General features: G+C 41.6%; 1 protein-coding gene across 11 annotated transcripts in view; it reads right to left on the bottom strand.

Moving 5' to 3' along the window:
• cracd (capping protein inhibiting regulator of actin dynamics) overlaps positions 1-24294 on the bottom strand; it is a 232375-nt gene that overhangs the window by 142913 nt on the left and 65168 nt on the right. Inside the window, exon 2 of one of the 11 annotated variants that reach the window (XM_072569679.1) lies at positions 9296-9338. The exons of 9 other annotated variants lie outside the window; for them this stretch is intronic. In XM_072569679.1, coding sequence (XP_072425780.1) covers positions 9296-9331 — 36 coding nt within the window. In that variant the 5' untranslated portion in view covers positions 9332-9338. Of the gene's footprint in view, positions 1-9295; positions 9660-24294 lie in introns of those variants that run through there. One more of the 11 variants, XM_072569651.1, reaches the window with a different exon arrangement.

Genomic DNA, 24294 nt, shown 5'->3' with positions numbered 1-24294 from the left:
CATGGGTGGAAGGGGTTTTGACATGTTGGGAGATCAGGGGCTGGTGACTATTCAGATTGTGTTGAATTGGTGAGGTTATTAGATGCAGGGGGGGATCAGGTGTTTGCGGAGTATTTGGGTCAAGTTGGGAATGGTTAATTGGATGGTGTGGAGATTGCCATTGATTAGATTTGATTCCCTACAGTGTGGAAACAGGCCCTTCAGCACAAGTCCACACCAACCTTCCGATGAGTAACCCCCCAAACTCCTTTTCCCCTCTGACTAATGCACCTAACACTATGGGCAATTTAGCATGGCTAATTCATCTAACCTGTACATCTTTGGACCGTGGGAGGAAACCGGAGCACCTGGAGGAAACCCACGCAGACACGGGGAGAATGTGCAAACTCCACACAGACAGTCGCCCAAAGTTGGAATCAAACCAGGACCCTCAGTGCTAACCACTGAGACACCGTGCCACCCTAACTACATTGGGTAGTTGGGTCATTGCCTGGGGGGTGGGGGGGGGGGTGTAGTCAAGTCAATTCAGGGGACAGTTGGGTGGCTAATCAAATGCCCAATTAATTAAGAAAATAATTCAGTATCTCATGCATCAGAAAAAAATATTAAGAGCTACTCATGGATATTGCTGCATTATTTGCTATCGCTTATTGGAATCTCTCTCTTAAATATCCATTCATTTAAAGATGTATTTTTAAGAAAAGATTTTTCAAATCAGTAATCAACCCAATTACGCAGTTAGCTCTACCTCCCTGTAGTGCTGACTCGGTTAGATTGATAGTCACGAATGGGAACCTACTGCATCTATCTCTGCGTCACACATTAACTGAGGACAGTGACTTTGGAACCCTAGAATTGTAGCAAAGGCTTCAGACTGACATAAAAACATGTGTATTATAATTCTAATGATATTATAAAATTCTTTCATCAGAAGTGCAAAATACAGCCACCCAGCTCTTTAAATGAGGAAAACATTTGGTGAGCTCTGTGTGGAACTGTGGCTTTGAAGATACACAGCATGAACCTTCATTACCTAAATCATTCATTTGAAAAAAAAACACAGCAGGGAAGATTCAAATAACTAGTACAAAATGAAAACTTACATTTTCTGAAATTAAAAAAATACAAATTATGTACCATAGTATTAATAAACATTGAAAAGATATGATGTATTTTCATATCTTATAACTGTAAAATTTCAACATCAGATGCATAAAATAAGTTGGTCCTAATACTTTACATTTACTAAAGTACACTTGAAGAAAAACAAAAATAACACAAAACTGACTTTCTTTATAACATCTTTCTTATGTTTTGTTCTGACAAATAATTTTAAATCATCATGAAAGTTTTCTACAATTCCTCTTGTCCTATATTCATATTCTGAAATTGAGCACGGTGTAAATCTGGCACCTAATCAAAACTTACTTGTTGTGTCTGTCTCGTTATGTTAAAAGTAAGACTTCTGAAATCGGTGGAAGAGTGACTATATATTGGGCCAGAAAACCATTGGCTTCTGAGGTCTGAATAAGGCAAAGGGACCAAATAGCCTCTCTCATCTGCACTGTGTTTATGATCTAACCTAATAAAATAAATTAATTAAGATCACAAGTTAAAATAGAGAAATTTTGTACATGCATAGAAACATTTGTATGACAACATTACTTAATGTAATTATCTCCCAAAATAACTCATTTTTTCCAAGAACTTAAAGCTGTGAACTCCTCCTGTTCACAATCCTGGTTCCTCCTGGCATCTTCAGACTTTCCAATACAATAACAATACAATTCAATACAGCACAGGAACAGGTTCATTTGCCCAACAAGCCTGCGCTGATCCTAGTCCTTATTTAGACATGATACATATTGCCGTTGTGCAGTTTCAATCCTTCTATTCACCTCCTGTTCATGTGTCTATCAAGATACACCTTACATATAACTAACCTGCCCACTTCCACCCCCTCCACTGGCAGTGCATTCCAGGCACCAACCACCCTCTGTGGAAAAGATGTTCCCCGCATGTCTCCCCTAAACTTTCCCCCTCTCACCTTGAACCTGTGCCCTCTTGTAGTTGACCTTTTCACTCTGAGGAAAAAGCCTCTGACTATCCATCCAATCAGTGTCTCTCGTAATTTTGTAGACCTCTATCAAGTTGTATCTCAACCTCCATCTTTCCAGTGAAAATAATCCAAGTTTATCTGACCTCTCCTCATAACTAAAACCCTCCAGACCAGGCAACATCCTGATAAACCTTTACTGCACCTTCTCCAAAGCTTCCACGTCCTTCTGGTAGTGTGGCGACCAGAACTGCATTCAATATTCCAAATGTGGTCTAACTAAAGTTTTATACAGTAGAAACACAACTTGCCAACTTTTATATTTGATGCACCAGCCTATGAAGACAAGCGTGCTATCTGCCTTCTTTTCCATCTTTCTCCATCAAGCTGTGTTGCCACTTTTAGGGATCTGTGGATCTGTACACCCAGATCCCTCTGCATGTTACTGGTTCTAAGAGTGCTGCCATTTGTTGTATAATTCACACCTGAATTTGATCTTCCAAAATGCATCATCTTACATTTGTCCAGATTAAACTCCATCTGCCATTTCTCTGCCCAAATCTGCAAACTGTCTATATCCTGCTGTATCATTTGACAATCCTTCTCCATCAGTTTTGGTGTCATTCACAAACTCATGAATCAGACCACCTACATTTTCCTCCAAATCATTTATATACTTTGCAAACAATATATGTCCTAGCACTGTTCCCTGTGGAATATCATTAGTTACTGATCTCCATTCTGAAAAGCACCCTCCCACCACTATTCTCTATCCTCTATGACCAAGCTAGTTTTGTATCCATCTAGCCAGCTCACCCTCGATCCCATGAGACTCTACCTTCTGTACCAGCCTGCCATGACATCAACTTCCACGCACAAATGTGTGCTCTCTAGCAATAACAAGTCTTGGCTGAGCTGGAAGGTTCATTTCCAAACGTTTTATTACCCTACTTGGTAACGTCTTCAGTGGGCCTCAGGCGAAGCAATGCTGAAAATTCCTGCTTTCTATTTATATAGTTGAGTTTCTTTGGGTTGGTGATGTCATTTCCTGTGGTGATATTTCCTGTGGTGAAGTCACTTGCTGTTCCTTTTCTCAGGGGGTGGTAGATGGAGTCTAACTCAATGTGTTTGTTGATAGAGTTCTGGTAGGAATGCCATGCCTTGAGGAATTCTTGTATGTGTCTTTGTTTGGCATGTCCTAGGATGGATATGTTGTCCCAGTCAAAGTGGTGTCCTTCCTCATCCGTAAGTGAGGTTACTAGTGAGACAGGGTTATGTCTTTTTGTGGCAAGTTGGTGTTCATTTATCCTGGTGGCTAGTTTTCTGCCTGTTTGTCCAATGTAGTGTTTGTTACAGTCCTTGCACGGTATTGGCGGGTTTGTGGGCTACCATGATGCCAAGGGGTCTGAGTAGTCTGGCAGTCATTTCCAAGATGTCTTTGATGCAGGAGAGAGTGGCTAGGCTTTCTGGACGTGTTTTATCTGCTTGTTTGGATTTGTTGCTGAGTAGCATCCAAGGAGCAGGAGAATCGACGTTTCAGGCATGAGCCCTTCTTCAGATGTCTGAAGAAGGGCTCATGCCCGAAACGTCGATTCTCCTGTTCCTTGGATGCTGCCTGACCTGCTGCGCTTTTCCAACAACACATTTTCAGCTCTGATCTCCAGCATCTGCAGTTCTCACTTTCTCCTCCTTTGTTGCTGAGTAATCGGAGGATTGTGTTCATTGGTTACCCATTCTTTTTGAATACATGGTATAGGTGATTTTCCCCTGCTCTGCGTAGTTCCTCTGTGCTGCAGTGTGTGTTAGCTCATTGAAATAATGTTCTGATGCAGCTTCGTTTGTGGGTGTTGGGATGATTGCTTCTACAGTTCAATATTTGGTTCATATGTGTTGTTTACCTGTGGACGCTGGTTTGAAGTTCCCCATTGTTCGCTCTACTGTGACACCTAGAAGTGGCAGTTTATTGTTGTTTTCCTCCTCTTTAGTGAATTTTATGCCAGTAAGGGTATTATTGATGGTCTTGCAGGTTTCCTCCATATTTATTTCATTTACTGATGACAAAGACCATCAAAGACACTAAGATAGAAGAGGATGAAATAATGGTCTCCTTTGATGTAAGAGCCCTGTTTGCATCAATCAACATTAACCTGGCCAAGAAAACACTGACTACACTATTAGAAGACCCAAAGACACATACACCAAACACCACTAACTTCATCAGCAAGGACAGTATCATCAAGTAAGCCTTACCACACACTTCGCCTTCAACAACAAAACCTACAGACAAACCAACGGAACACCATGGGATCTCCGATATCAGGGTTCTTAGCAGAAGCAGTAGCACAGAGACTCGAACAAACAGCTCTGCCAAACATCCAACCCAAACTCTGGATCTGTTACATGGATGACACCTTTGTCATCACTAAACAAAACAAATTAGAGGAAAGGGAGCCAGAAGAAATTGAAGTTCACTTATGAGACAAAATAGTTGGAGATGGACCTTTTATAGAGTCATAGAGATGTACAAACCTACTTGTTCATTTCATTGATAATTCCCACCTTATTCTATGACCAAAATTATTTTATTTTCTTTCCCAATGCTTGAATGTGATAGATTTTTAATGCAGTTTGTCTGAAAGCACAATTGTACACCATTTGTTTTTGCTCAATACATGCAAAAAGGAGTTAAAAATGCTACCCTTAAAATCTCACCTCATTTACTTAGATGTAGTTGTTTACAGGCTATGAGCATCACAGGTTAGGCCAGCATTTATTATCTAATTGACCATGAGAAGGTGGTGCTGCGCCACCTTCTGAAATCACTCCCTGTTTTCTGGAAGGAGGTGTTGTCTAAGGTAATGGTTCTGAAGGAGTTAATGTTCATGTTGCAGTCAGCTCCATCCAACTTGGACAAAGACAATAGAATTCTGCATGAGCCCTCAAAGGAGCAGATGTGTTGCATAAAACGTCCTGAGTCTATTGTCCTTCAGGGACGGACAATGCCATCTTCACCTGGTCTGGCCTACATGTGACTCCAGACCCACTGCAATATGGTTGACTTAGGGATGGACAATAAATGCTGGCCTAGCTGGCAATGTCCTCAGTCCATGAACGAATACAAAAAATTGCTCCTGACCAGCAATGTAAACTGTATCTATTCTTATCACTTAAGTAACTACCTTGTCATAAAGTCATAGAGTCATAGAGATATACAGCACGGAAACAGACCCTTCTGTCCAACCCGTCCATGCCGACCAGATATCTCAACCCAATCGAGTCCCACCTGCCAGCACCCGGCCCATATCCCTCCAAGCCCTTCCTATTCATATACCCATCAAAATGCCTCTTAAATGTTGCAATTGTACCAGCCTCCACCACTTCCTCTGGAAGCTCATTCCATACACGTACCACCCTCTGTATGAAAAGGTTGCCCTGTAGATCTCTATAATATCTTTCCCCTCTCACCCTAAACCTATGCCCTCTAGTTCTTGACTCCCCGGCCCCAGGGAAAAGACTTTGTCTATTTACCCTATCCATGTCCCTCATAATTTTGTAAACCTCTATAAGGTCACCCCTCAGCCTCTGACGCTCCAGGGAAAACAGCCCCAGCCTGTTCAGCCTCTCCCTGTAGCTCAAATCCTCCAACCCTGGTAACATCCTTGTAAATCTTTTCTGAACACTTTCAAGTTTCACAACATCTTTTCGATAGGAAGGAGACCAGAATTGCACACAACATTCCAACAGTGGCCTAACCAGTGTCCTGTACAGCTGCAACATGACCTCCCAACTCCTGTACTCAATACTCTGACCAATAAAGGAAAGTATACCAAACGCCTTCTTCACTATCCTATCCACCTGCGACTCCACTTTGAAGGAGCTATGAACTTGCACTCCAAGGTCTCTTTGATCAGCAACACTCCCTCGGACCTTACCATTAAGTGTATAAGTCCTGCTAAGACTTGCTTTCCCAAAATGCAGCACCTCACATTTATCTGAATTAAACTCCGTCTGCCACTTCTCAGCCCATTGGCCCATCTGGTCCAGATCCTATTGTAATCTGAGGTAACCCTCTTTGCTGTCCATTACACCTCCAATTTTGGCGTCATCTGCAAACTTACTAACTGTACCTCTTAGGCTCGCATCCAAATCATTTATGTAAATGACAAAAAGTAGAGGACCCAGCACCAATCCTTGTGGCACTCCACTGGTCACAGGCCTCCAGTCTGAAAGCAAACCCTCCACCACAACCCTCTGTCTTCTACCTTTGAGCCCGTTATGTATCCAAATGGCTAGTTCTCCCTGTATTCCGTGAGATCTAACCTTGTTAATCAGTCTCCCATGGGGAACCTTGTCGAACGCCTTACTGAAGTCCATACAGATCACATCTACTGCTCTGCCCTCACTCCTCTTTGTTATTTTCTCAAAAATCAAGTTTGTGAGACATGATTTCCCACGCACAAAACTATCCCTAACCAGTCCTTGCCTTTCCAAATACATGTACATCCTATCCCTCAGGATTCCCTCCAACAACTTGCCCACCACCGACGTCAGACTCACTGGTCTATAGTACATTGTCATTGTAACTTGAGCGTCTCTTCTGTTTAAACATAGCAGTGGTTTATCATCTACTATTGATATTTAAACTGACTCCAGTCAGCATAAAGAAAGAGGAGTGGTGACAATAAACTACCAAACCAGAATGCTACATGCTGGTGGTCATGACATCAGAAAAGACAATGGTGAGTGCCAGCATTTTAACCCAGGGACTGAAAAAGAACAGCAATGGTGTAGTTCCAAGCCAAGCGATCAAAAGTTGCAATGGGGATGAAAACCTACAATGAATAGGTAAATTATTGGGTGTTGGGTTCCAGCCTAGCTGGCGACAGGCAGTTCAGAATATTGAGAATTCATGTGAGAGGAATCAAGAAAGGTTCTCCATGTGTTTGGCTTCCTTTTTCTTATGAAAATAGAAATGTGATATTGACATTGTTACTACATCTAATGCTGACATGAAACAAATAATTGGAAGATTCTTTTATTCAAACGTGGCATGTGAGTGTTTCTGGACAGGCCAGCATTCATTTCCAACCCCTAATTGTCCCAGAGAAGTTGGTGGTGAGCTGTCTGCATAAACCACTGTAGTCCTTGGCTTGGAACTACACCATTGCTGTTCTTTTTCAGTCCCTGGGTTAAAATGCTGGCACTCACCATTGTCTTTTCTGATGTCATGACCACCATCATGTACCATAGTCCTGTTAGGAAGGGAGTTCCAGGATGTTGACCCAACAATAGTCATGGAATAAGAACAGTTTTCCAAGTCTGGATAATCATTGGCTTGGAGGGGAACATGCAGTTGATGGTGTTAATATGCATGTTACCAATGTCCTGCTAAATGGTGGTCGCTGGTTTGGAAAGTGTTGTTGAAGGAGCTCTGATGAGTTACTGCAGTTCATCTGTTAGATGGTACACATTGTTGCCACTGTTTGTCAGTGGTGAAGGGAGTAAATACTAAAGGTGTTAGGTGGGCTGCCAATCGATTGGATTGCTTTCTCCTGGATGGTGTCAAGCTTCTTGAGTGTTGTTGGAACTACATCAATCCAGGCAAGTGGGAAGTATTCCATCATATTCCTGACTTAGGCTTTGTAGATGGTGGAGAGGTTTTGGAAAGACAAAAGCTGATGTAATCACTGCAAACACTGAGCTTCTTGTAGCCACTGTACTTAGTTGGCTGGTCTATATGAAGTAAAACTGTTTCTGAGATGTATCTATTGTAATGACTCATAAGCTTTGGGAAAAACCTATATTTTCTTTTTGTTCTTTGCCCCCATGAGAACAGAAGTAAATATGGAGAGTATTCTGAAAGATAGTTACTTAGATTTCAGGGAAGTATTGCATCAAAAGTTCTCAGAAATGCCCGTATGAACTAAAGTTGCAATGGAGATGAAAATCCAAAATGCAAATAGATAAATAATTGCATTGGAGTTGGGTTCCAGCCTATCTGGCGATAGGCAGTTCAGAATATTATGTGAAAGAAAACAAGAAAGACCCTCCATAAATGGAGTATTTTTTTCTTTCATAATATAATTAATCCCAGAATCCAGAACAGAACAAATCCTAGGGTTAAAGAATAGGGCAGGGACTGTGTTACTCCATGTGTTATAAAATTAGAAAGAACGGAATAACTGAAGATGAATGAGCTGCATACTATGGATTGGACAAAATCCATTCTTGCCATTTCAGTTTTTCTAAAGCCAATCATAGTTTTCAAAGTGGTCAAAGAAGGAAGATTCGAATTCTGGACCTCAGGTCTGTTGTAACACACCTGAGAGTGGACTCACTGATGTGTACCTTGTTGGCATTAACTGGGTCCAGGAACTGCAAATAACATGGATGCTGCTGAACACAGATCAACAGCTGATCCAATTGAAAAAGGAAGTGAAATATCCAACTTGGCAGAAGCCAATGAAAAACTCTGCTTGGTGGCACAATTGTGTGATAATAAATGTGATTGATTGTAACTATTGAGGTGTACCATTGTTGGATCAATTGTTTAAAGTTAAATTAATATTTTCAAATATGTATTGTACTTTATTTGAAATATACTTTGACTGCAAATTAATGTTTGACCTATGTTGGTTTTAGTTATTACAATACAAGTTCAACAAATTGAAATCTTATCCATCAGTTTTCTATTTGTTGGCAGCATGGGGATTCACTTCTTTAAAAAGTTATCAGTCTGTCCAGGGACATAACACTTTATTAATGAACAAATTCAACTCTTTTTCAATGAGGAATGAAAGAGCCTCACCCGTATGCTATAAAAATGCTTTAATTAACTGTTCGTTATACATTAAATATAAACTTGTCAGTGCTGACATCTCACTGTAACATTCACCTGAGACTCATTAGGCAGGCTTTTTGTGACCTGTATTTAAAACTTTGCAATTCCCTGTTAATTTGCATTGTTTGTTTAACAAAGTTGTTCAAATTCACCAACCACACCTAAACTCTTTTTGTTAGAGTTAGTGACAAATTTTTACCATCACTGAAAAAATAATTCATCTGAGTTTAAAATTACCATCACAATGAATGTTATTTTCCTTAATGCAAGTACAGAGGAATTTTACTAGAATGGAAGGGTGAGAGACATCAGTTATGTGGAAAGTACAGAGAAGCTGGGATAGTTTTCCTTAAACTAGAAATGTTAAGGGGAGACAAGATAAGCATATCCAAACTCACAGAGGTTTTGATGAAGCAAATAATGAAAACCTGCATCCAAATCCTGTGAGAAATAGAAAACAAAAAAATCATAAATTTAAAACAATAGTTAAAAGAACAGAATGGAAATGAGATTTGAATTACACAGGGAGCTGTTCTGACAAAGAATGAAAGGGCAAACTTAATAGTAGTTATTACGAAAAAATGTAGCTAAGACAGTACCTAAGTGCTTGTTAAATCAGACAGGATAGTTATGCAAAGCTCTTGGGTCACAATCACAAAAAGAAAAAAGGTGGCTGCTGTGAAAGCAGTCTAACATGTAGGTAATCGTAATCTGATGCAGCTTTTGCAACCTAAAAATGTTTATGGATTTTAAAAAGTTGGAAAGTTACCAAAAGTTATTTGTCAATCAAGAACATTTTCTTAAAGCGTTAGCTTTAAAATATACCACTTGCAGTGGCTGTGAGCCAGATGCATCAGGGAATTAACGTGTTCAATTTCTCTCAGTTTATACTGGCAGCATTAATAAAAGCCTGGGATAGATTCATCAGTGATGTGAAGTAATGACAATTCCCTAGGATTTGAACTGAGGATAGGTTCTTAGAATTTTAATGAAAGAAAAGCTTAATCTCCTTCAATTTTAATTCTTTTTCCTTCGTGATTATTTTTTAACTCATCTTCCAAGACTATCAAAAGCAGACATCCAGTATTTTATTGAAACTTATGTCAGTGGTCACATTTAAATCATTTACACATTAATCGTGATACATTTTAGAAACAGAAATACACATTAATTCAATTAAAATTGGTACATATATTCCCTGTGAAATTATTTCTCAGAATTTTTCAGGAAATGTACATGAATATTATTCACTAAAAACACCTTATGGTAATAATCCTTGAATTTCATTAACTTTGTCAATTTATTTGAAAAGACAGCAAATCCAGTAAAAGCCAAATCTGGGAGCAAATTTCCAGCTTTTCTGGCCCCCTAACCCTGAGCAAATCCACCTTGGGAGAATTAAACAGGAGGTGTGTGACAGTACAATTTGATGCATGCTGAATCATTCTTGGCCGAGGAACATGGCAGGGTGCAACCCAGCTCACACTTAAAGTGGCATCACATTTACTATTTCAATCCCTGCTGTGAATGTAATTTTCCCTTGGATTGCTATTTTTCTCAAGGCAAGTGGCTTTCTGAAGGTTGTGGGAGCCCCACTTAGTAGGTCCACTCCTCAATCTTGCAGGAAGCCTGTTGTGGTGTTGGGAACCTATAGACTGGCAAGTTTAAAAACTCTCGCCAAGTTCAATTGTCAAACTTAGATGCTACATGTTACTGATGTACAGGACCTTGTCTTTAAAAGGTTCAAGACCATTAAAATAACCAGTATGATATGTGTTCCAATGTATTTCTCCACTAATGGAAGTGCTCCTCCACATTCAACAGCATGGAAAATCAGATGTTAATGAATGTAGGGGACCATGTGCTTTAATTTTCCATTGATTTAATGTCCTAATATCTGCTGAGCCTATGACTTCGCTTCCAATGTCCACTAGATACAAAATCAATGAGCAAAATTATACTACCAACTCATTGAAATTTTCATGAAACTGTCAAAATGCGCAAACAAATAGGGAAGATCCATTTGAAAACCCTTTACAAACTCATTAAGCCATCAACAAAATACAGTCAGTACTCCCCTTGAAAAAAAAAGCTTGAATCCACTTAATATCTCCTAATATTATTCAATTAAATAAACAGATGTCTGGCCATTTGTCCAACCTGCTCTCTTCACTTGGTTGCAAGAAAGAATTTCATGAGAAGTGCTGACTGAGTCCAAACACACATATGGATTCAGTCATGTGGGTACGCTAGCCTTGTTCAATGTGCACTGTTGGGCCCCCTGGGTTAATAGTGACAAAGGGTTTCCACAATTACTGGAATTTTGTTCACAGAATTAAAGTAGAAAGTCTTGAAATTCAACTCCACAGACAAATGTCATTTTGATTTCAAAATGGTATCAGTGTTGCACATATACATTTCTGGTCCTATCCACATTATATCGATTTTCGGGAGCATGTTAGTACGTGCACAGGGAAAATCTGCTTGAACATATGGGGTAGGCAGAACTTGTGGTGTAGGTATCCTCTGCATGTCTTCTATTTTGGTAGGATCAGGTCTAATGCCAGTTAACAAGGAGATGGGGCGGGGATCCAAGATGGCGGCGACCCAGCAAGTCTGAGTCTACAGTGCTCCTCGCAAGACTTGGGCAAAGTGGGTCACCCATCCCCACCACACTCACCAAATCATTTAAAGTAGCTTTTACTTAATGTAATTAGTTGTTTAGTATTGACTTTAAACAATTTAATCTCCAGTAAAAATGACTAAAAAGAAGGGAGCCCGCAGCTCTCAGCAAGCAGGAACCCCTCCCCCACCCTCTCCAGCTGCAGCAGAGACAGGGGACTTACCTACGGTGGCGAGCCTCATGGAAATCATTTCCAAACTGGATGCGAAGATCGACGCTTTTATTGAAGAATCCTGAAGCCGATGGGACTCACTCTCAGCCGCACTGCAAAAGCACGACCGAGACATTAAGGAAATTGAGCGCCGAGTTGGAGGGGCAGAGCTAAAGGCCGCGACCTCCGAAACTACAGCACAATCAGCTGTGGATCGGGCCCAACTCTCGAACAGCGAGTCTGGACCTTAGAGAACCACATTGACGACCTCGAGAATCGAGGTTGTCGAAAAAATATTCGTTTGCAGGGCCTTCCCGAACAGGAAGAGGAAGGCCAGTTTATAGCGTTACTTGAACAGTGGCTTCCACAGCTTTTACATCTGGAGGCTGGATCAGGCCAGGTAAGGGTACACCCTCACAACACGCAGCCCTCCAATCCCTCTGCTCCAATCCCAACCTCACCATCAAGCCAGCGGATAAAGGGGGCGCAGTGGTAGTCTGGCGCACTGACCTCTACACCGCTGAAGCCAAACGCCAACTCGAGGACACCTCTTCCTACTGCTCCCTCGACCATGACCCCACCCCCCATCACCAAACCATCATCTCCCAGACCATACAGAACCTCATCACCTCAGGAGATCTCCCACCCACAGCTTCCAACCTCATAGTCCGGGAACCCCGCACTGCCCGGTTCTACCTCCTTCCCATGATCCACAAGCCTGACCACCCTGGCCGACCCATTGTCTCAGCATGCTCCTGCCCCACTGAACTCATCTCTACCTACCTTGACACTGTCCTATCCCCCCCTAGTCCAGGAACTCCCCACATACGTTCGAGACACCACCCACGCCCTCCACCTCCTCCAAGACTTCCGTTTCCCTGGCCCCCAACGCCTTATCTTCACCATGGATATCCAATCCCTCTACACCTCCATTCGCCATGACCAGGGCCTCCAAGCCCTCCGTTTTTTCCTCTCCAGACGTCCCCAACAGTACCCTTCCACTGACACTCTCATTCGTTTGGCCGAACTGGTCCTCACCCTTAACAATTTCTCCTTTGAATCCTCCCACTTCCTCCAGACCAAAGGTGTAGCCATGGGCACACGTATGGGCCCCAGCTATGCCTGTCTCTTTGTTGGCTATGTAGAACAGTTGATCTTCTGTAATTACACCGGCACCACTCCCCACCTCTTCCTCCGCTACATTGATGACTGCATTAGCGCCACCTCGTGCTCCCGTGAGGAGGTTGAGCAATTCATCAACTTCACCAACACATTCCACCCTGACCTTAAATTTACCTGGACTATCTCTGACACCTCGCTCCCCTTCCTGGACCTCTCCATCTCCATTAGTGACGACCGACTTGACACTGACATTTTTTACAAACCCACTGACTCCCATAGCTACCTGGATTACACCTCTTCCCACCCTATCTCTTGCAAAAATGCCATCCCGTATTCCCAATTTCTCCGCCTCCGCCGTATCTGCTCCCAGGAGGACAAGTTCCACCATAGGACACACCAGATGGCCTCCTTCTTTAGAGACCGCAATTTCCCTTCCCACGTGGTTAAAGATGCCCTCTAACGCATCTCGTACACATCCTGCAACTCCACCCTCAGACCCCACCCCTCCAACCGTAACAGGGACAGAACGCCCCTGGTGCTCACCTTCCACCCTACCAACCTTCGCATCAACCAAATCATCCGTCGGCATTTCCGCCACCTCCAAAAAGACCCCACCACCAGGGATATATTTCCCTCCCCACCCCTTTCCGCCTTCCGCAAAGACCGTTCCCTCCGTGACTACCTGGTCAGGTCCACACCCCCCTATGAACCACCCTCCCATTCTGGCACTTTCCCCTGCCACCGCAGGAACTGTAAAACCTGTGCCCACACCTCCTCCCTCACCTCTATCCAAGGCCCTAAAGGAGCCTTCCACATCCATCAAAGTTTCACCTGCACATCCACCAATATCATTTATTGTATTCGTTGCTCCCGATGTGGTCTCCTCTACATTGGGGAGACTGGGCGCCTCCTAGCAGAGCGTTTTAGGGAACATCTCAGAGACACCCGCACCAATCAACCAAACCGCCCCGTGGCCCAACATTTCAACTCCCCGTCCCACTCTGCCGAGGACATGGAGGTCCTGGGCCTCCTTCACCGCCGCTCCCTCACCACCCGACGCCTGGAGGAAGAACGCCTCATCTTCCGCCTCGGAACACTTCAACCCCAGGGCATCAATGTGGACTTCAACAGCTTCCTCATTTCCCCTTCCCCCACCTCATCCTAGTTTCAAACTTGCAGCTCAGTTACTAACTCCTTGACTTGTCCGACCTGCCTATCTTCTTTTCCACCTATTCACTCCACCCTCTCCTCCTTGACCTATCACCTTCATCTCCTCCCCCACTCACCCATTGTACTCTGTGCTACTCTCTCCCCACCCCCACCCTCCTCTAGCTTATCTCTCCATGCTTCAGGCTCACTGCCTTTATTCCTGATGAAGGGCTTTTGCCCGAAACGTTGATTTCGCTGCTCGTTGGATGCTGCCTGAACTGCTGTGCTCTTCCAGCACCACTAATCCAGTATTTGATTTTCAGCATCTGCAGTCATTGTTTTTACCTAAGGGGAGAATCAGCCTACCGGGTTGGAATACGTGGGCCCGGCTCGAACCAGCACCCCCGCCCGGTCCTGTTCGGGCTGCAGAGCTACAAGAAAAGGCAGATACACATAGAAGCTTCCAGAAATCTTGGAAAAGATCCCCAAGCCATGATCTATAAAGGATCCAAGATCATGTTATTCCAGGACTTTTCCCCAGCTCTGGTCCGAAAGAGGAAGGCGTTCGATGAGGCGAAGAAGTGTTTAAGGGACTTAAATATTCAGTACTCCTTGTGCTACCCAGCGTAGCTATGCTTTAACCATGAAGGATCCGTGTATAACTTCGGATCGCCGGAAAGGCCAAGGAATTTTTGGACTCTCTTAGATAAATTGTAAGAGATAATTGATGTTGGTTTGCTTTCCTCCCATTCCGGTTTACATCCCCCTTTTTTTAATATATTCATCCCCTTTTTTTACCTTACTGTTTAATATTGTCTTGGGGGGTGGGGAGAGGGATTTATTTATTTGTTCTCTACTTAAAGATTTTCTCCCCCCTTTTTTTAAAATTATTTTATATATATATATATATATATATATATAGGCCGGGGGTCTAGTTAATGTTGGTGGGGGGAGGTGGTTACCTTATTCTATTTTACCTCTAGGAGCGGGGTTGTTTTCCCTTGTTATTTTGTATTATTATATTTAATTATTACTTGTCGAGGTTGTAATTTAATAGTTATATAAGTTTATACATGGTATTAACATTACCAAATATATCCTGGTGTTGGTGTGAGTGGGGGGGGTGGGGGTAGGGTGCTCACTGTTAACTTTAGCTCTGTAGTATTTTTGAATTTTCCTCATCCTATTGAGGAGCGCCTGGGTCAAGGGTGGGGCACTGGTTGGGAGAGGATACAATGGACCTTTGGAAAGGAACTGATACCCCCTGGGAACAAGGGGGAAAATCTCTATTTAAATACATTTTATTTTTTTTAATTAGAAATAGTTTTTTATTATACTGTTGTGAGTGTATTAGAGAGCCTTTATTTTTGTGAATTTTATATGCTCTATGCTCAGGATGCTTTGGATAGGGTTTCCCCTCCCGAGGGGTCTCGGATTTGCCCGGATGATTATGGTTGATCAGTCGGTTAAGTGGTGCACCTGGAATGTCAAGGGGAGTAATTCGCCAGTCAAAAGGAAGAAAATATTATCAAATCTAAAGAAAGAAAGGGTTGATATAGCTCTCCTACAGGAGACACACTTATTGGAAAAGGAACACTTGAAATTACGACAGGGTGGATTTGATCAGGCCTTTTTTTCTTCTTTTAGCTCAAAAAGCAGGGGAGTTGTTATTCTTATTCAGAAGAATTTCCCTTTCAAAATCCTAAATCAGATAAAAGACGAATCTGGATGATATATTCTGATTAAAGCCCTTATAAATGGAGAGCAATATGGGATTTTAAATTTGTATTGTCCCCCGGTACATCCTTTTAAATTTATAACGGAAGCCTTCTCAAAATTGATGACTCTCGGTGCCCGTCATACAATTATAGGGGGAGACTTTAATTGTATTATGGATCCGAAAATAGATAGGATTCCCAAGAGTACTGCAGGAGTAACACCCTGATCTAGACAATTGGTAGATTTGAACAAAGAATTAGGATTAGTAGATGTATGGAGATGTCTTCATCCACAGAGCAGAGATTTTTCTTTTTAACTCCAATCCACATAAATGCCATACCAGAATCTATATGTTTTTTGCCCCCTCGATTTGTTTAAATTCCATATCATCCTGTAAATAGGCAGTATAGCAATTTTCGATCACGCTGCTGTACATATGGAAATCAAGGCGAGGAACAATGGGACATCCCTTCGGCATTGGCGTATGGACCCCTTCCTGATGAAAGATAGTAAATTTGTAAGGTACTTTTCTCAAGAATTTAAAACATTTTTTAGAAATTAATTTAGGTACAGCTAGCAACCCATCAATGATGTGGGAGACCATCAAAGCTTACGCGCGAGGTTTGTTCATCTCATACTCAGCAACCCAGAAAAAAATTAAAGGGAGAACAACAGCGTCTGCTCGAAGCTCGCTTAAAAGCGGCTGAAACAGCATACGCTGACAGACCTTCTATTATCAAATTGCAAAGGATTATGGCCGTTAGGACAGCTCTAAACTCCACGCTTACCCAAATGGCTAAGAGGGAAATACTATTTGCAAAACAAAGGTTATATGAATTTGGCGATAAACCCGGTAGATACTTAGCATTTCTTGCAAAGAAAAAGAAGGCCCCTCAAACGATCACATCTATCAAGGAAAGTACGGGTATTTTGACTCATGATCATAAAAGGATTAACGCAATCTTTAGAATATTTTATTCTGATTTATATAAATGGCAGGATTGTGAAGACAGGACTAGGAGGATGCAATCATTTTTTAACAATTTGACCTTTCCGGACCTAACTCTGGAACAGGTATCAGTCTTAAATGTTCCCCTAACAATCCAAGACATACTTGACGCAATCAGGCAACTTCAGTGTGGTAAGGCACCTGGCCCAGATGGCTTTCAAGCTGAATTCTGTAAAGAATTTACAGGAATATTGGCTGGTCCACTTATGGACATGTATAACTACTCATACAATCAGGGCTGTCTCCCGCCTTCGCTGAAAGAGGCAAATATTTCTCTTATCCTTAAAAAAGGAAAGGACCCAGAAGATTGCGCGTCATACAGACCAATATCCTTGCTAAATGTAGATTTTAAAATCCTCTCTAAGACGTTAGCATTGAGGCTAGAAAGGGTATTGCCACATATTATAAAGGAGGATCAGACAGGGTTTATTAAGGGCCGGAGATCATCCAATAATATTAGAAGGGTTTTGAATATGATTCAAGCCTGCCATCAGGGAAAGATACCAAGAGTAGTAGGCTCATTAGACGCGGAAAAGGCATTTGATAGGGTTGAATGGTCATATTTGTTTTACACATTGGAAAGGTTTGGCGTTGGAAAGGTATTTACCAAGTGGGTCTCAACACTGTACAGTGATCCCAAAGCAGTTGTGATTACCAATGGATTAGGTTCGGATAGCTTCATTGTGGTTAGGGGTTGCCGTCAGGGATGTCCTCTCTCGCCATTGTTATTTACGCTAATAATTGAACCACTAGCAGAAGCTATACAGGCTGACCCTAATATAACGGCCCCAAGGATTGGTACAGGTAAACATAAAATTACCCTTTGTGCAGATGATGTTCTTCTATTCCTCAGTAATCCTCTGATGTCCGTGCTTTGCTTAATCCAAGTTGTTAATACATTTAGTGCATTCTCAGGCTATAAAATTAATTTCTCAAAATCGGATGCTATGCCAATGGGTGGCCTTGCTATGATACCCCACTTAGTGGGCGGATCCCACTTTCCCTTTCGGTGGTCCCTGGAGGGTTTCTTATATTTAGGCATTTTTATTAACCTAGTATTTGGTCAGTTATACAAGGCTAACTTTGTGTATTTACTGGAAAGGATAAGGCAGGACCTCCAGCGATGGGGAGACCTTCCAATTTCCTGGCTGGGTAGAATAGCACTAATTAAAATGAATGTCCTGCCCCGTCTCCTATACCCTATGAGATTGCTTCCGGTGGTGCTGCTGAGGCTGGCACTACGTAAATGATATGGCTGGTTGGTTTCCTTTATCTGGAATCATAGACGGCCCCTCATTAAGCTGAAGAAGCTACATCTTCCACAGGCAAGGGGAGGATTAGATTTCCCAAATTTTAGGAAATATCAGTTAAGTTCCCTATTAAGCTACATAGCCGATTGGGTCTTGTCTGACCCGCAATCAATCTGGCTGGACATCGAGGCTTCTCAAGTAAAATGCCCACGTATTAACCTTTTATTTTCAGACAAGAGGAAAATCATTACGGATCACTGTAAAAACCCTATAATACTAAACACAACTAAAGCTTGGAATATAATGCGGCAAAATGAGGGCAACTCACATAAAACATCCCCCTATGCCCCCATAGTGGGAGCATGAGGATTTCAACCGGGGTTTACAGATGCCACTTTTAAACTCTGGAGATCCAGGGGTATCTCATATTTAGGGGATCTATTTAAAGAAGGGGTCCTGATGTCTTTTGAACAGCTGCGTCAGAAATTCGGATTACCTAATGGAGACCTCTTTCGATACTTCCAAATTCAAGATTACATATAGAAGAAGACTACGTTACTAGATAGTCTTTATAAATCAGATAGAGAATGTTGAGTACTACGGCCAATGGGGGTATCTTGTCAGTATTACTTACCATTTACTACATGATGAAGTATCGGGAGATATGGACAATCTGCTTAAAACATGGGATCAGGATTTTGGACTCGAAATCTCTATAGAAACGTGGAATGACATTTGGGAAAACGCCAGAAGAATCACCATCTGTAACAGAACTCAGGCTATTCAGCTGAAGATACTTCATAGGGCCCATATAGCACAGGATCGATTGGCAAAATTTAAGGCAGGAGCATCTCCAATGAGTCCCAAATGTAAAATAGAGGTGCGCACTCTTGTACATTGCCTATGGACCTGTCATAAGATCCGTAGATATTGGACTAAAGTAGCAAGTGCTCTGCCAGAACTCTTAGGAATGGAAATTAAAGTGGACCCCGTATCTCTCCTTTTGGGCTTTTCGAACTTACCCTCCCTGGATATGCACAGGAAGAGATTATTTTCTATTCTCTCTTTCTGTGTAAGGAAAAATATTTTGGTAAACTGGGTGGCTGAGGGCCCCCCTGGACTTTCAAATTGGCACAGATTAATTATGGAATGTATTCCCCTTGACTTCCTTACAAATATAGTGCACCAAAAGACCGAATTATTTTATAAAATATGGCAGCCCTTCTTGAATTATATAAATACAGATATTTCAGCCATCCTAACAAGGGCTTTTAGTTAACTGAGATGGCAAACCTGGCTGGTCCGGGGCTCCTTGAGAGAGGAATCCCACACGAATACTGGTTTTGTTACATTTGATGTTAATACACTCCGAGCATGTATCTCACTATCCAATTTCTGTGTTATCCGTCGATTTTTTTTCTTTCTCTCATTTGAATAATGTAAAAGACTTAATTATACACTCTGGTTAGTTGTAGGTTAGATTAGTAGTTAGTTGAGTTTTGTTTTTTTTTCTCTGTATTTTTCTTTTGTTACATTTTGGTTATTATTTATTTAAGATTTAATTGTATATTAATGTTTATACTTGGAGTTTTTTTTATTTTTGTAAACTTGTAAAAATGTTAAATTTTCAATAAAAATATCTATATAAAAAAAAGTAGATGGAACTCAAAAAAAAATTGCTTTGGCTCATGATGGTCCTTTTTTTATTGTTGAAAACCACGTTCCAAAGAAGGGTCAGACTGGACTCAAAGCTCCATGGCTATTGTCAGGACTACTGTTTAGCATTTTTTGTGTTTGTACCATGTTCCTTCGCACTCATGAGCTGATGAATTTTTGGATCATGCCAACTTTTAATTCTTCCAAAAACTGAAATATATAATCAATAATACAAAGACAACCAATAGAATTTTGATGGTATGATCCATATGTTGTTGGAGTATATGCAGGATAACAGGGAGTCTGATGGTAATATTATAAAGCAACATCTACTGAAAAACTTTCTGAAAGCCTTCAGTTCCTGTGACTCGAGGGGAAGATGAATGGACCAACATCCATTCTTGGCATACAGCTTAGAAAACTGCATTGGATCAAGAACTTGAATTAAGCTCTTCTCGGGTTATAATCTTTTCTGGGTATCTTTCGTGCATTGTTCAGTCACCTTGCAAGAAACATGTATGGGTAATGGCGTTCTTCTTCAAGTTACACAAAACGTGATGATGCTCAAGTTTTAGACCAAGAAAATCCACCTTCGGTTTGAATTTTTCTTGAATATAAACACAAGTATGAAGAGTCAATGTTGAGTTGGACATCATTTTTCACATATATTGCTGCATTACCTCTAAGGTTGCCAATAGCATCATACCTGTTTGGGTAAAGGTTATAGGTAATGGACAGGCTAAATATTACAGTCTGGAATGTTTGGTATTGCAATGGGCAGGTTTGTTACCTCATGGATTATAATAATGCACAGATCTATGTGTAGTGGTTGGCAAATGATAGACAGTACTGATGTATCAATAATTTAAAGGGTTTCAGTTGTCCAATGTGGGCTGTTGTAACACTGAAGATGGATATTACCAATGCAAAGGATGCCTGACTCTTGGAGGTATTAAGTTTATCATGTGTAACAACATTGTGCCAACTTTCTGATTAAATGTCTTAAAGGTGTGGAAAGAGATGACATTTGCACTTGCACAAGTGTCAATCTCGGCATATCGTGCATATTGCTTATTTCATTTTTTGGTATATCACTTAGATGCAAGTAAAGGTTTTAGCTTTTCTGATGGAATCTATGTGGTGTCTCAAAATGACCACAGGTATTGGGATCTGTAAGCTCTGCTAAGCAGAGACCTTACTGTGATTTATAAACTCATGAGGGACTTGGATGGGGTGAATAGCTAAGGTCTTTTTCCTAGGGGTAGTCCAAAACAAGGGGGCATAGATTTAAGGTGAGAGGGGAAAGATTTAAAAGGGCCTGAGTGATAACTTCATCATGCAGAGGGCGGTGCATATCTGGAATGAGCTGCCGGAGGAAGTGGAGGAGATGAGTATCATTACAACATTTAAAAAGCTCCAGAGGGGTACATGAATAAGAAGGGTTTAAAGAAATATGGGCCAAATGCTGGTAAATGGGATTAGGTCAGATTGGGATATCTGGCCAGCATAGACAAGTTGGACCAAAGGGTCTGTTTCCGTGCTTTACGACTCTATGAATCTATGACTCTCGAATTAGGTGCAGAAGTAGGCCATTCAGCCCAAAGCCTTCTCAGTCACTAAATAAGGTCATGGGAAATCTGTTTGTGTTTTGAATTCTACACTGCCATCTGCCCTGCATAACCTTTAATTCCATTGCCTAACAAGAATCTATCTCAAGGTCAAGTATGCTTTCCCCTTTTGTTAGTTCCCTCAGTGCCTGGTCACAGACTACAGAACAACCTTAGTTATTTGAATGTAAATTATCCGAATTTCAGATTATCCAAACATGATCTCATAGTCCCGTAAAAACATTATTCGTTATCCCAACAATCAGTTACCCGAACGATCAGTTATCAGAACAAAATACTCTCCGCCCATCTCGTTCAGATAATCGAGATTGTTCTGTATATCCTTTAAGACTCAGCCAGCTCAGTCAGTAGTGCTGTTGCCAAGCCAGTCTTGGAGGTGAGCATTGACATTCCCCAACCAGAGTACATTCTGCATCCTAACCACTCTCAGCACTTCCTCCAAGCATTGTTCAACATGGAGGAATACTTAATCATCAGCTAAGGGGAGGCTGGCTTGCAGTAATCAGCAAGTGGTTCCTTGGCCCTTGGTTGACCTGATGCTACATGACTTCATGTGGTGGAGTGAATGTAGAGGATTCCTAGGGCATTCTCTCCTGGCTGTATTGCACTGTGCTGCCACCTCTGGAAGGGTCTGTCTGTTAGTGGATGGGACAGGACATACCCAAGGACGGTGGCGTGCATGAGGTATAATTCCATGAGTATGACTGTATCAGGCTTGACTAGTCTAAGACAGCTCTCCCAATTTTGGCACTAACTCCCGCATATTAGTAAAGAGGACTTTGACGTGCTGACAGAGCTGTGTTTACTATTGTTATTTCCAGACGATCAAGTCAATGCCAGGTTGTCCACTTTTTAAGTTTCTAGTGTTTAATGCAAGTGAATAGTTTGCTAGACAGTTGTGAGTCAATCACATTGCTGTGGATCCAGACAGGTGTTTACAAACATTGACAATGTTGTCATTGTGATAATTAGACTTTTAATTCCAGATTTTTGTTGAATTCAAATCCCACCATCTGATGTGAACATTACCTGGGCCTCTGGATTACTATTCAGCAACAATATCACTCAGCCATCACCTTTCCCACAGTTCCTCACAAGGTAAAGATAGCTTCCTATTTGTCTCCTTAATTACTTACTGTACTTGTGGTACAAGCATTTTGTGATTCATGCATCTCAGAATTCTGTAGTGATTCTTCATTTCATTAATAACTGCTATTATCTTCTTCCTTACAAAGTGAACAATGTTACATTTTTCCACACTATATTCCATCTGCCAAACATTCACCCAGTCGGTCAATCTTTCTACGTCAGTGTGTAATCCTTTGTACCTACCTCTGTTCCATCAACAAACTTAGCCACTGTGTCTTTTCTTCCCTCATCTAAGTGATTGATATAAATGGCAAACATCTGAGATCCTGGGACAAAACCTAAGGGATCCAACTCATCATACCCTACCAAGCAGAAAAAGACACATTTGTGCATTCTATTCTGTTTTCTGCCAGCCAATCATCTAGCTATGTTCTCTTCAACCTCCTCAGATATGTTTCTATGCACCTCTGGAGCAGGTGGGTCTTCAACATAGGATACCTGGCACAGAAGTAGGGTCACTATTGCTGTAACACAGGAGTCCACTAAAGCTGAAATCTTTACTTGCAAGTATTACCTGGTCCTGTAAATACCTGCATGTTTCCTGGCATTTACCCCAGACACGAGAGAAAATGAGGACTGCAGATGCTGGAGAGTCAAGGTCGAAAAGTGTGGCCATGGGAAAGCACAGTAGGTCAGGCAGCATCCGAGGAGTAGGAGAGTTAATGTTTCGGGTATAAGTCCATCATCAGGAATGTGTGAGGCATAATTTCATGAATGTGACTGCATCAGGTTTGACTAGTGTAAGACAGCTCTCCCACTTTAGGCACTAGCCCCCACATATTTGTAAGGTGATTCCTGATGAAGGGCTTATGCCTGAAACATTGACTCTCCTGCCCCTCGAATGCTTCCTGACCTGCTGTGCTTTTCCAGCACCACACTTTTTGACTATTCGCCCCAGACGTGGCAGGCAAGGGGAATTTGGTGGCCATCTTTGTAGTCAGTGATCTGGAGATCTTACTGGACAAGCTGGTGCACAAACAGAAGATCCTCATCATTCAACACCACACCATGCCAGCTTAGTCCAACGTAAAGCAGTCTCAGCCATCTGGAGGTTCTGCCCTTGGTACCACTACCAATTTGATATAGTCTACATGTTGCCCTATTTGTTAACTCACATAACAAATACCATGAAGATCAGGTTCTTGATCAGGCAACCATGCTGAGACAGACAACTTGAAGTTTATTAAGAACACTAATTAGTTACATTATATCACAAACGTATATGTAGTCTGACTTATTGATATTATTACACATCACATAACTATCTGACTGAACATACTACTCTCGAACTCCATTGCCCAATGGCAAGGCAACATCTTCATACTGGATTGCCATATCAAGATGTCATGTGCTTCCTGGTCTGGAATCTAATCTCTGCAACAACACAACATGTTTCATTTCCCTTTAAAGAATGGGAACCCATTTCCGACATACAAGATACATATTTATATATAACTTCCTCACATTAAGTTAATGCCATGGTGAATATATGACACAACCAGGTCTACTCCTTATTCAGCTTAGTCATGTAGCTTCATTCTGCAGTATGTTAATACATCATCGTTAATGAATATGCAACAATGGTCATGTCTGACATGACACCTTGTGTATCAATCTCATCATCATTTTTGATGGCTGGTTGATGAAATACAATTCAAATATGTTACCAATTGTTTTGCAGGACTTGGCCACTGCTCAGCACATTGTCATTATAACTTAAAGCTGAACAGCAATGTAGTATCTTGTCACAAATCTATGTGTTCACACAAAAATGGAAAACCTTTATGCTTTGTCCTGAATTGAATGATGGTGTGGATGCTCATTTATCATGCTTTTGCACCATTTTCTCCCTTCTTTCAAATAATGCAGTGTGCATGCGTG

This window comes from Chiloscyllium punctatum, chromosome 1 (assembly GCF_047496795.1).
Source record: "Chiloscyllium punctatum isolate Juve2018m chromosome 1, sChiPun1.3, whole genome shotgun sequence".
NCBI lineage: Eukaryota > Metazoa > Chordata > Chondrichthyes > Orectolobiformes > Hemiscylliidae > Chiloscyllium > Chiloscyllium punctatum.
Note: the sequence above shows the minus strand (reverse complement) of the source record. Positions and strands in the feature narration are given on the sequence as shown.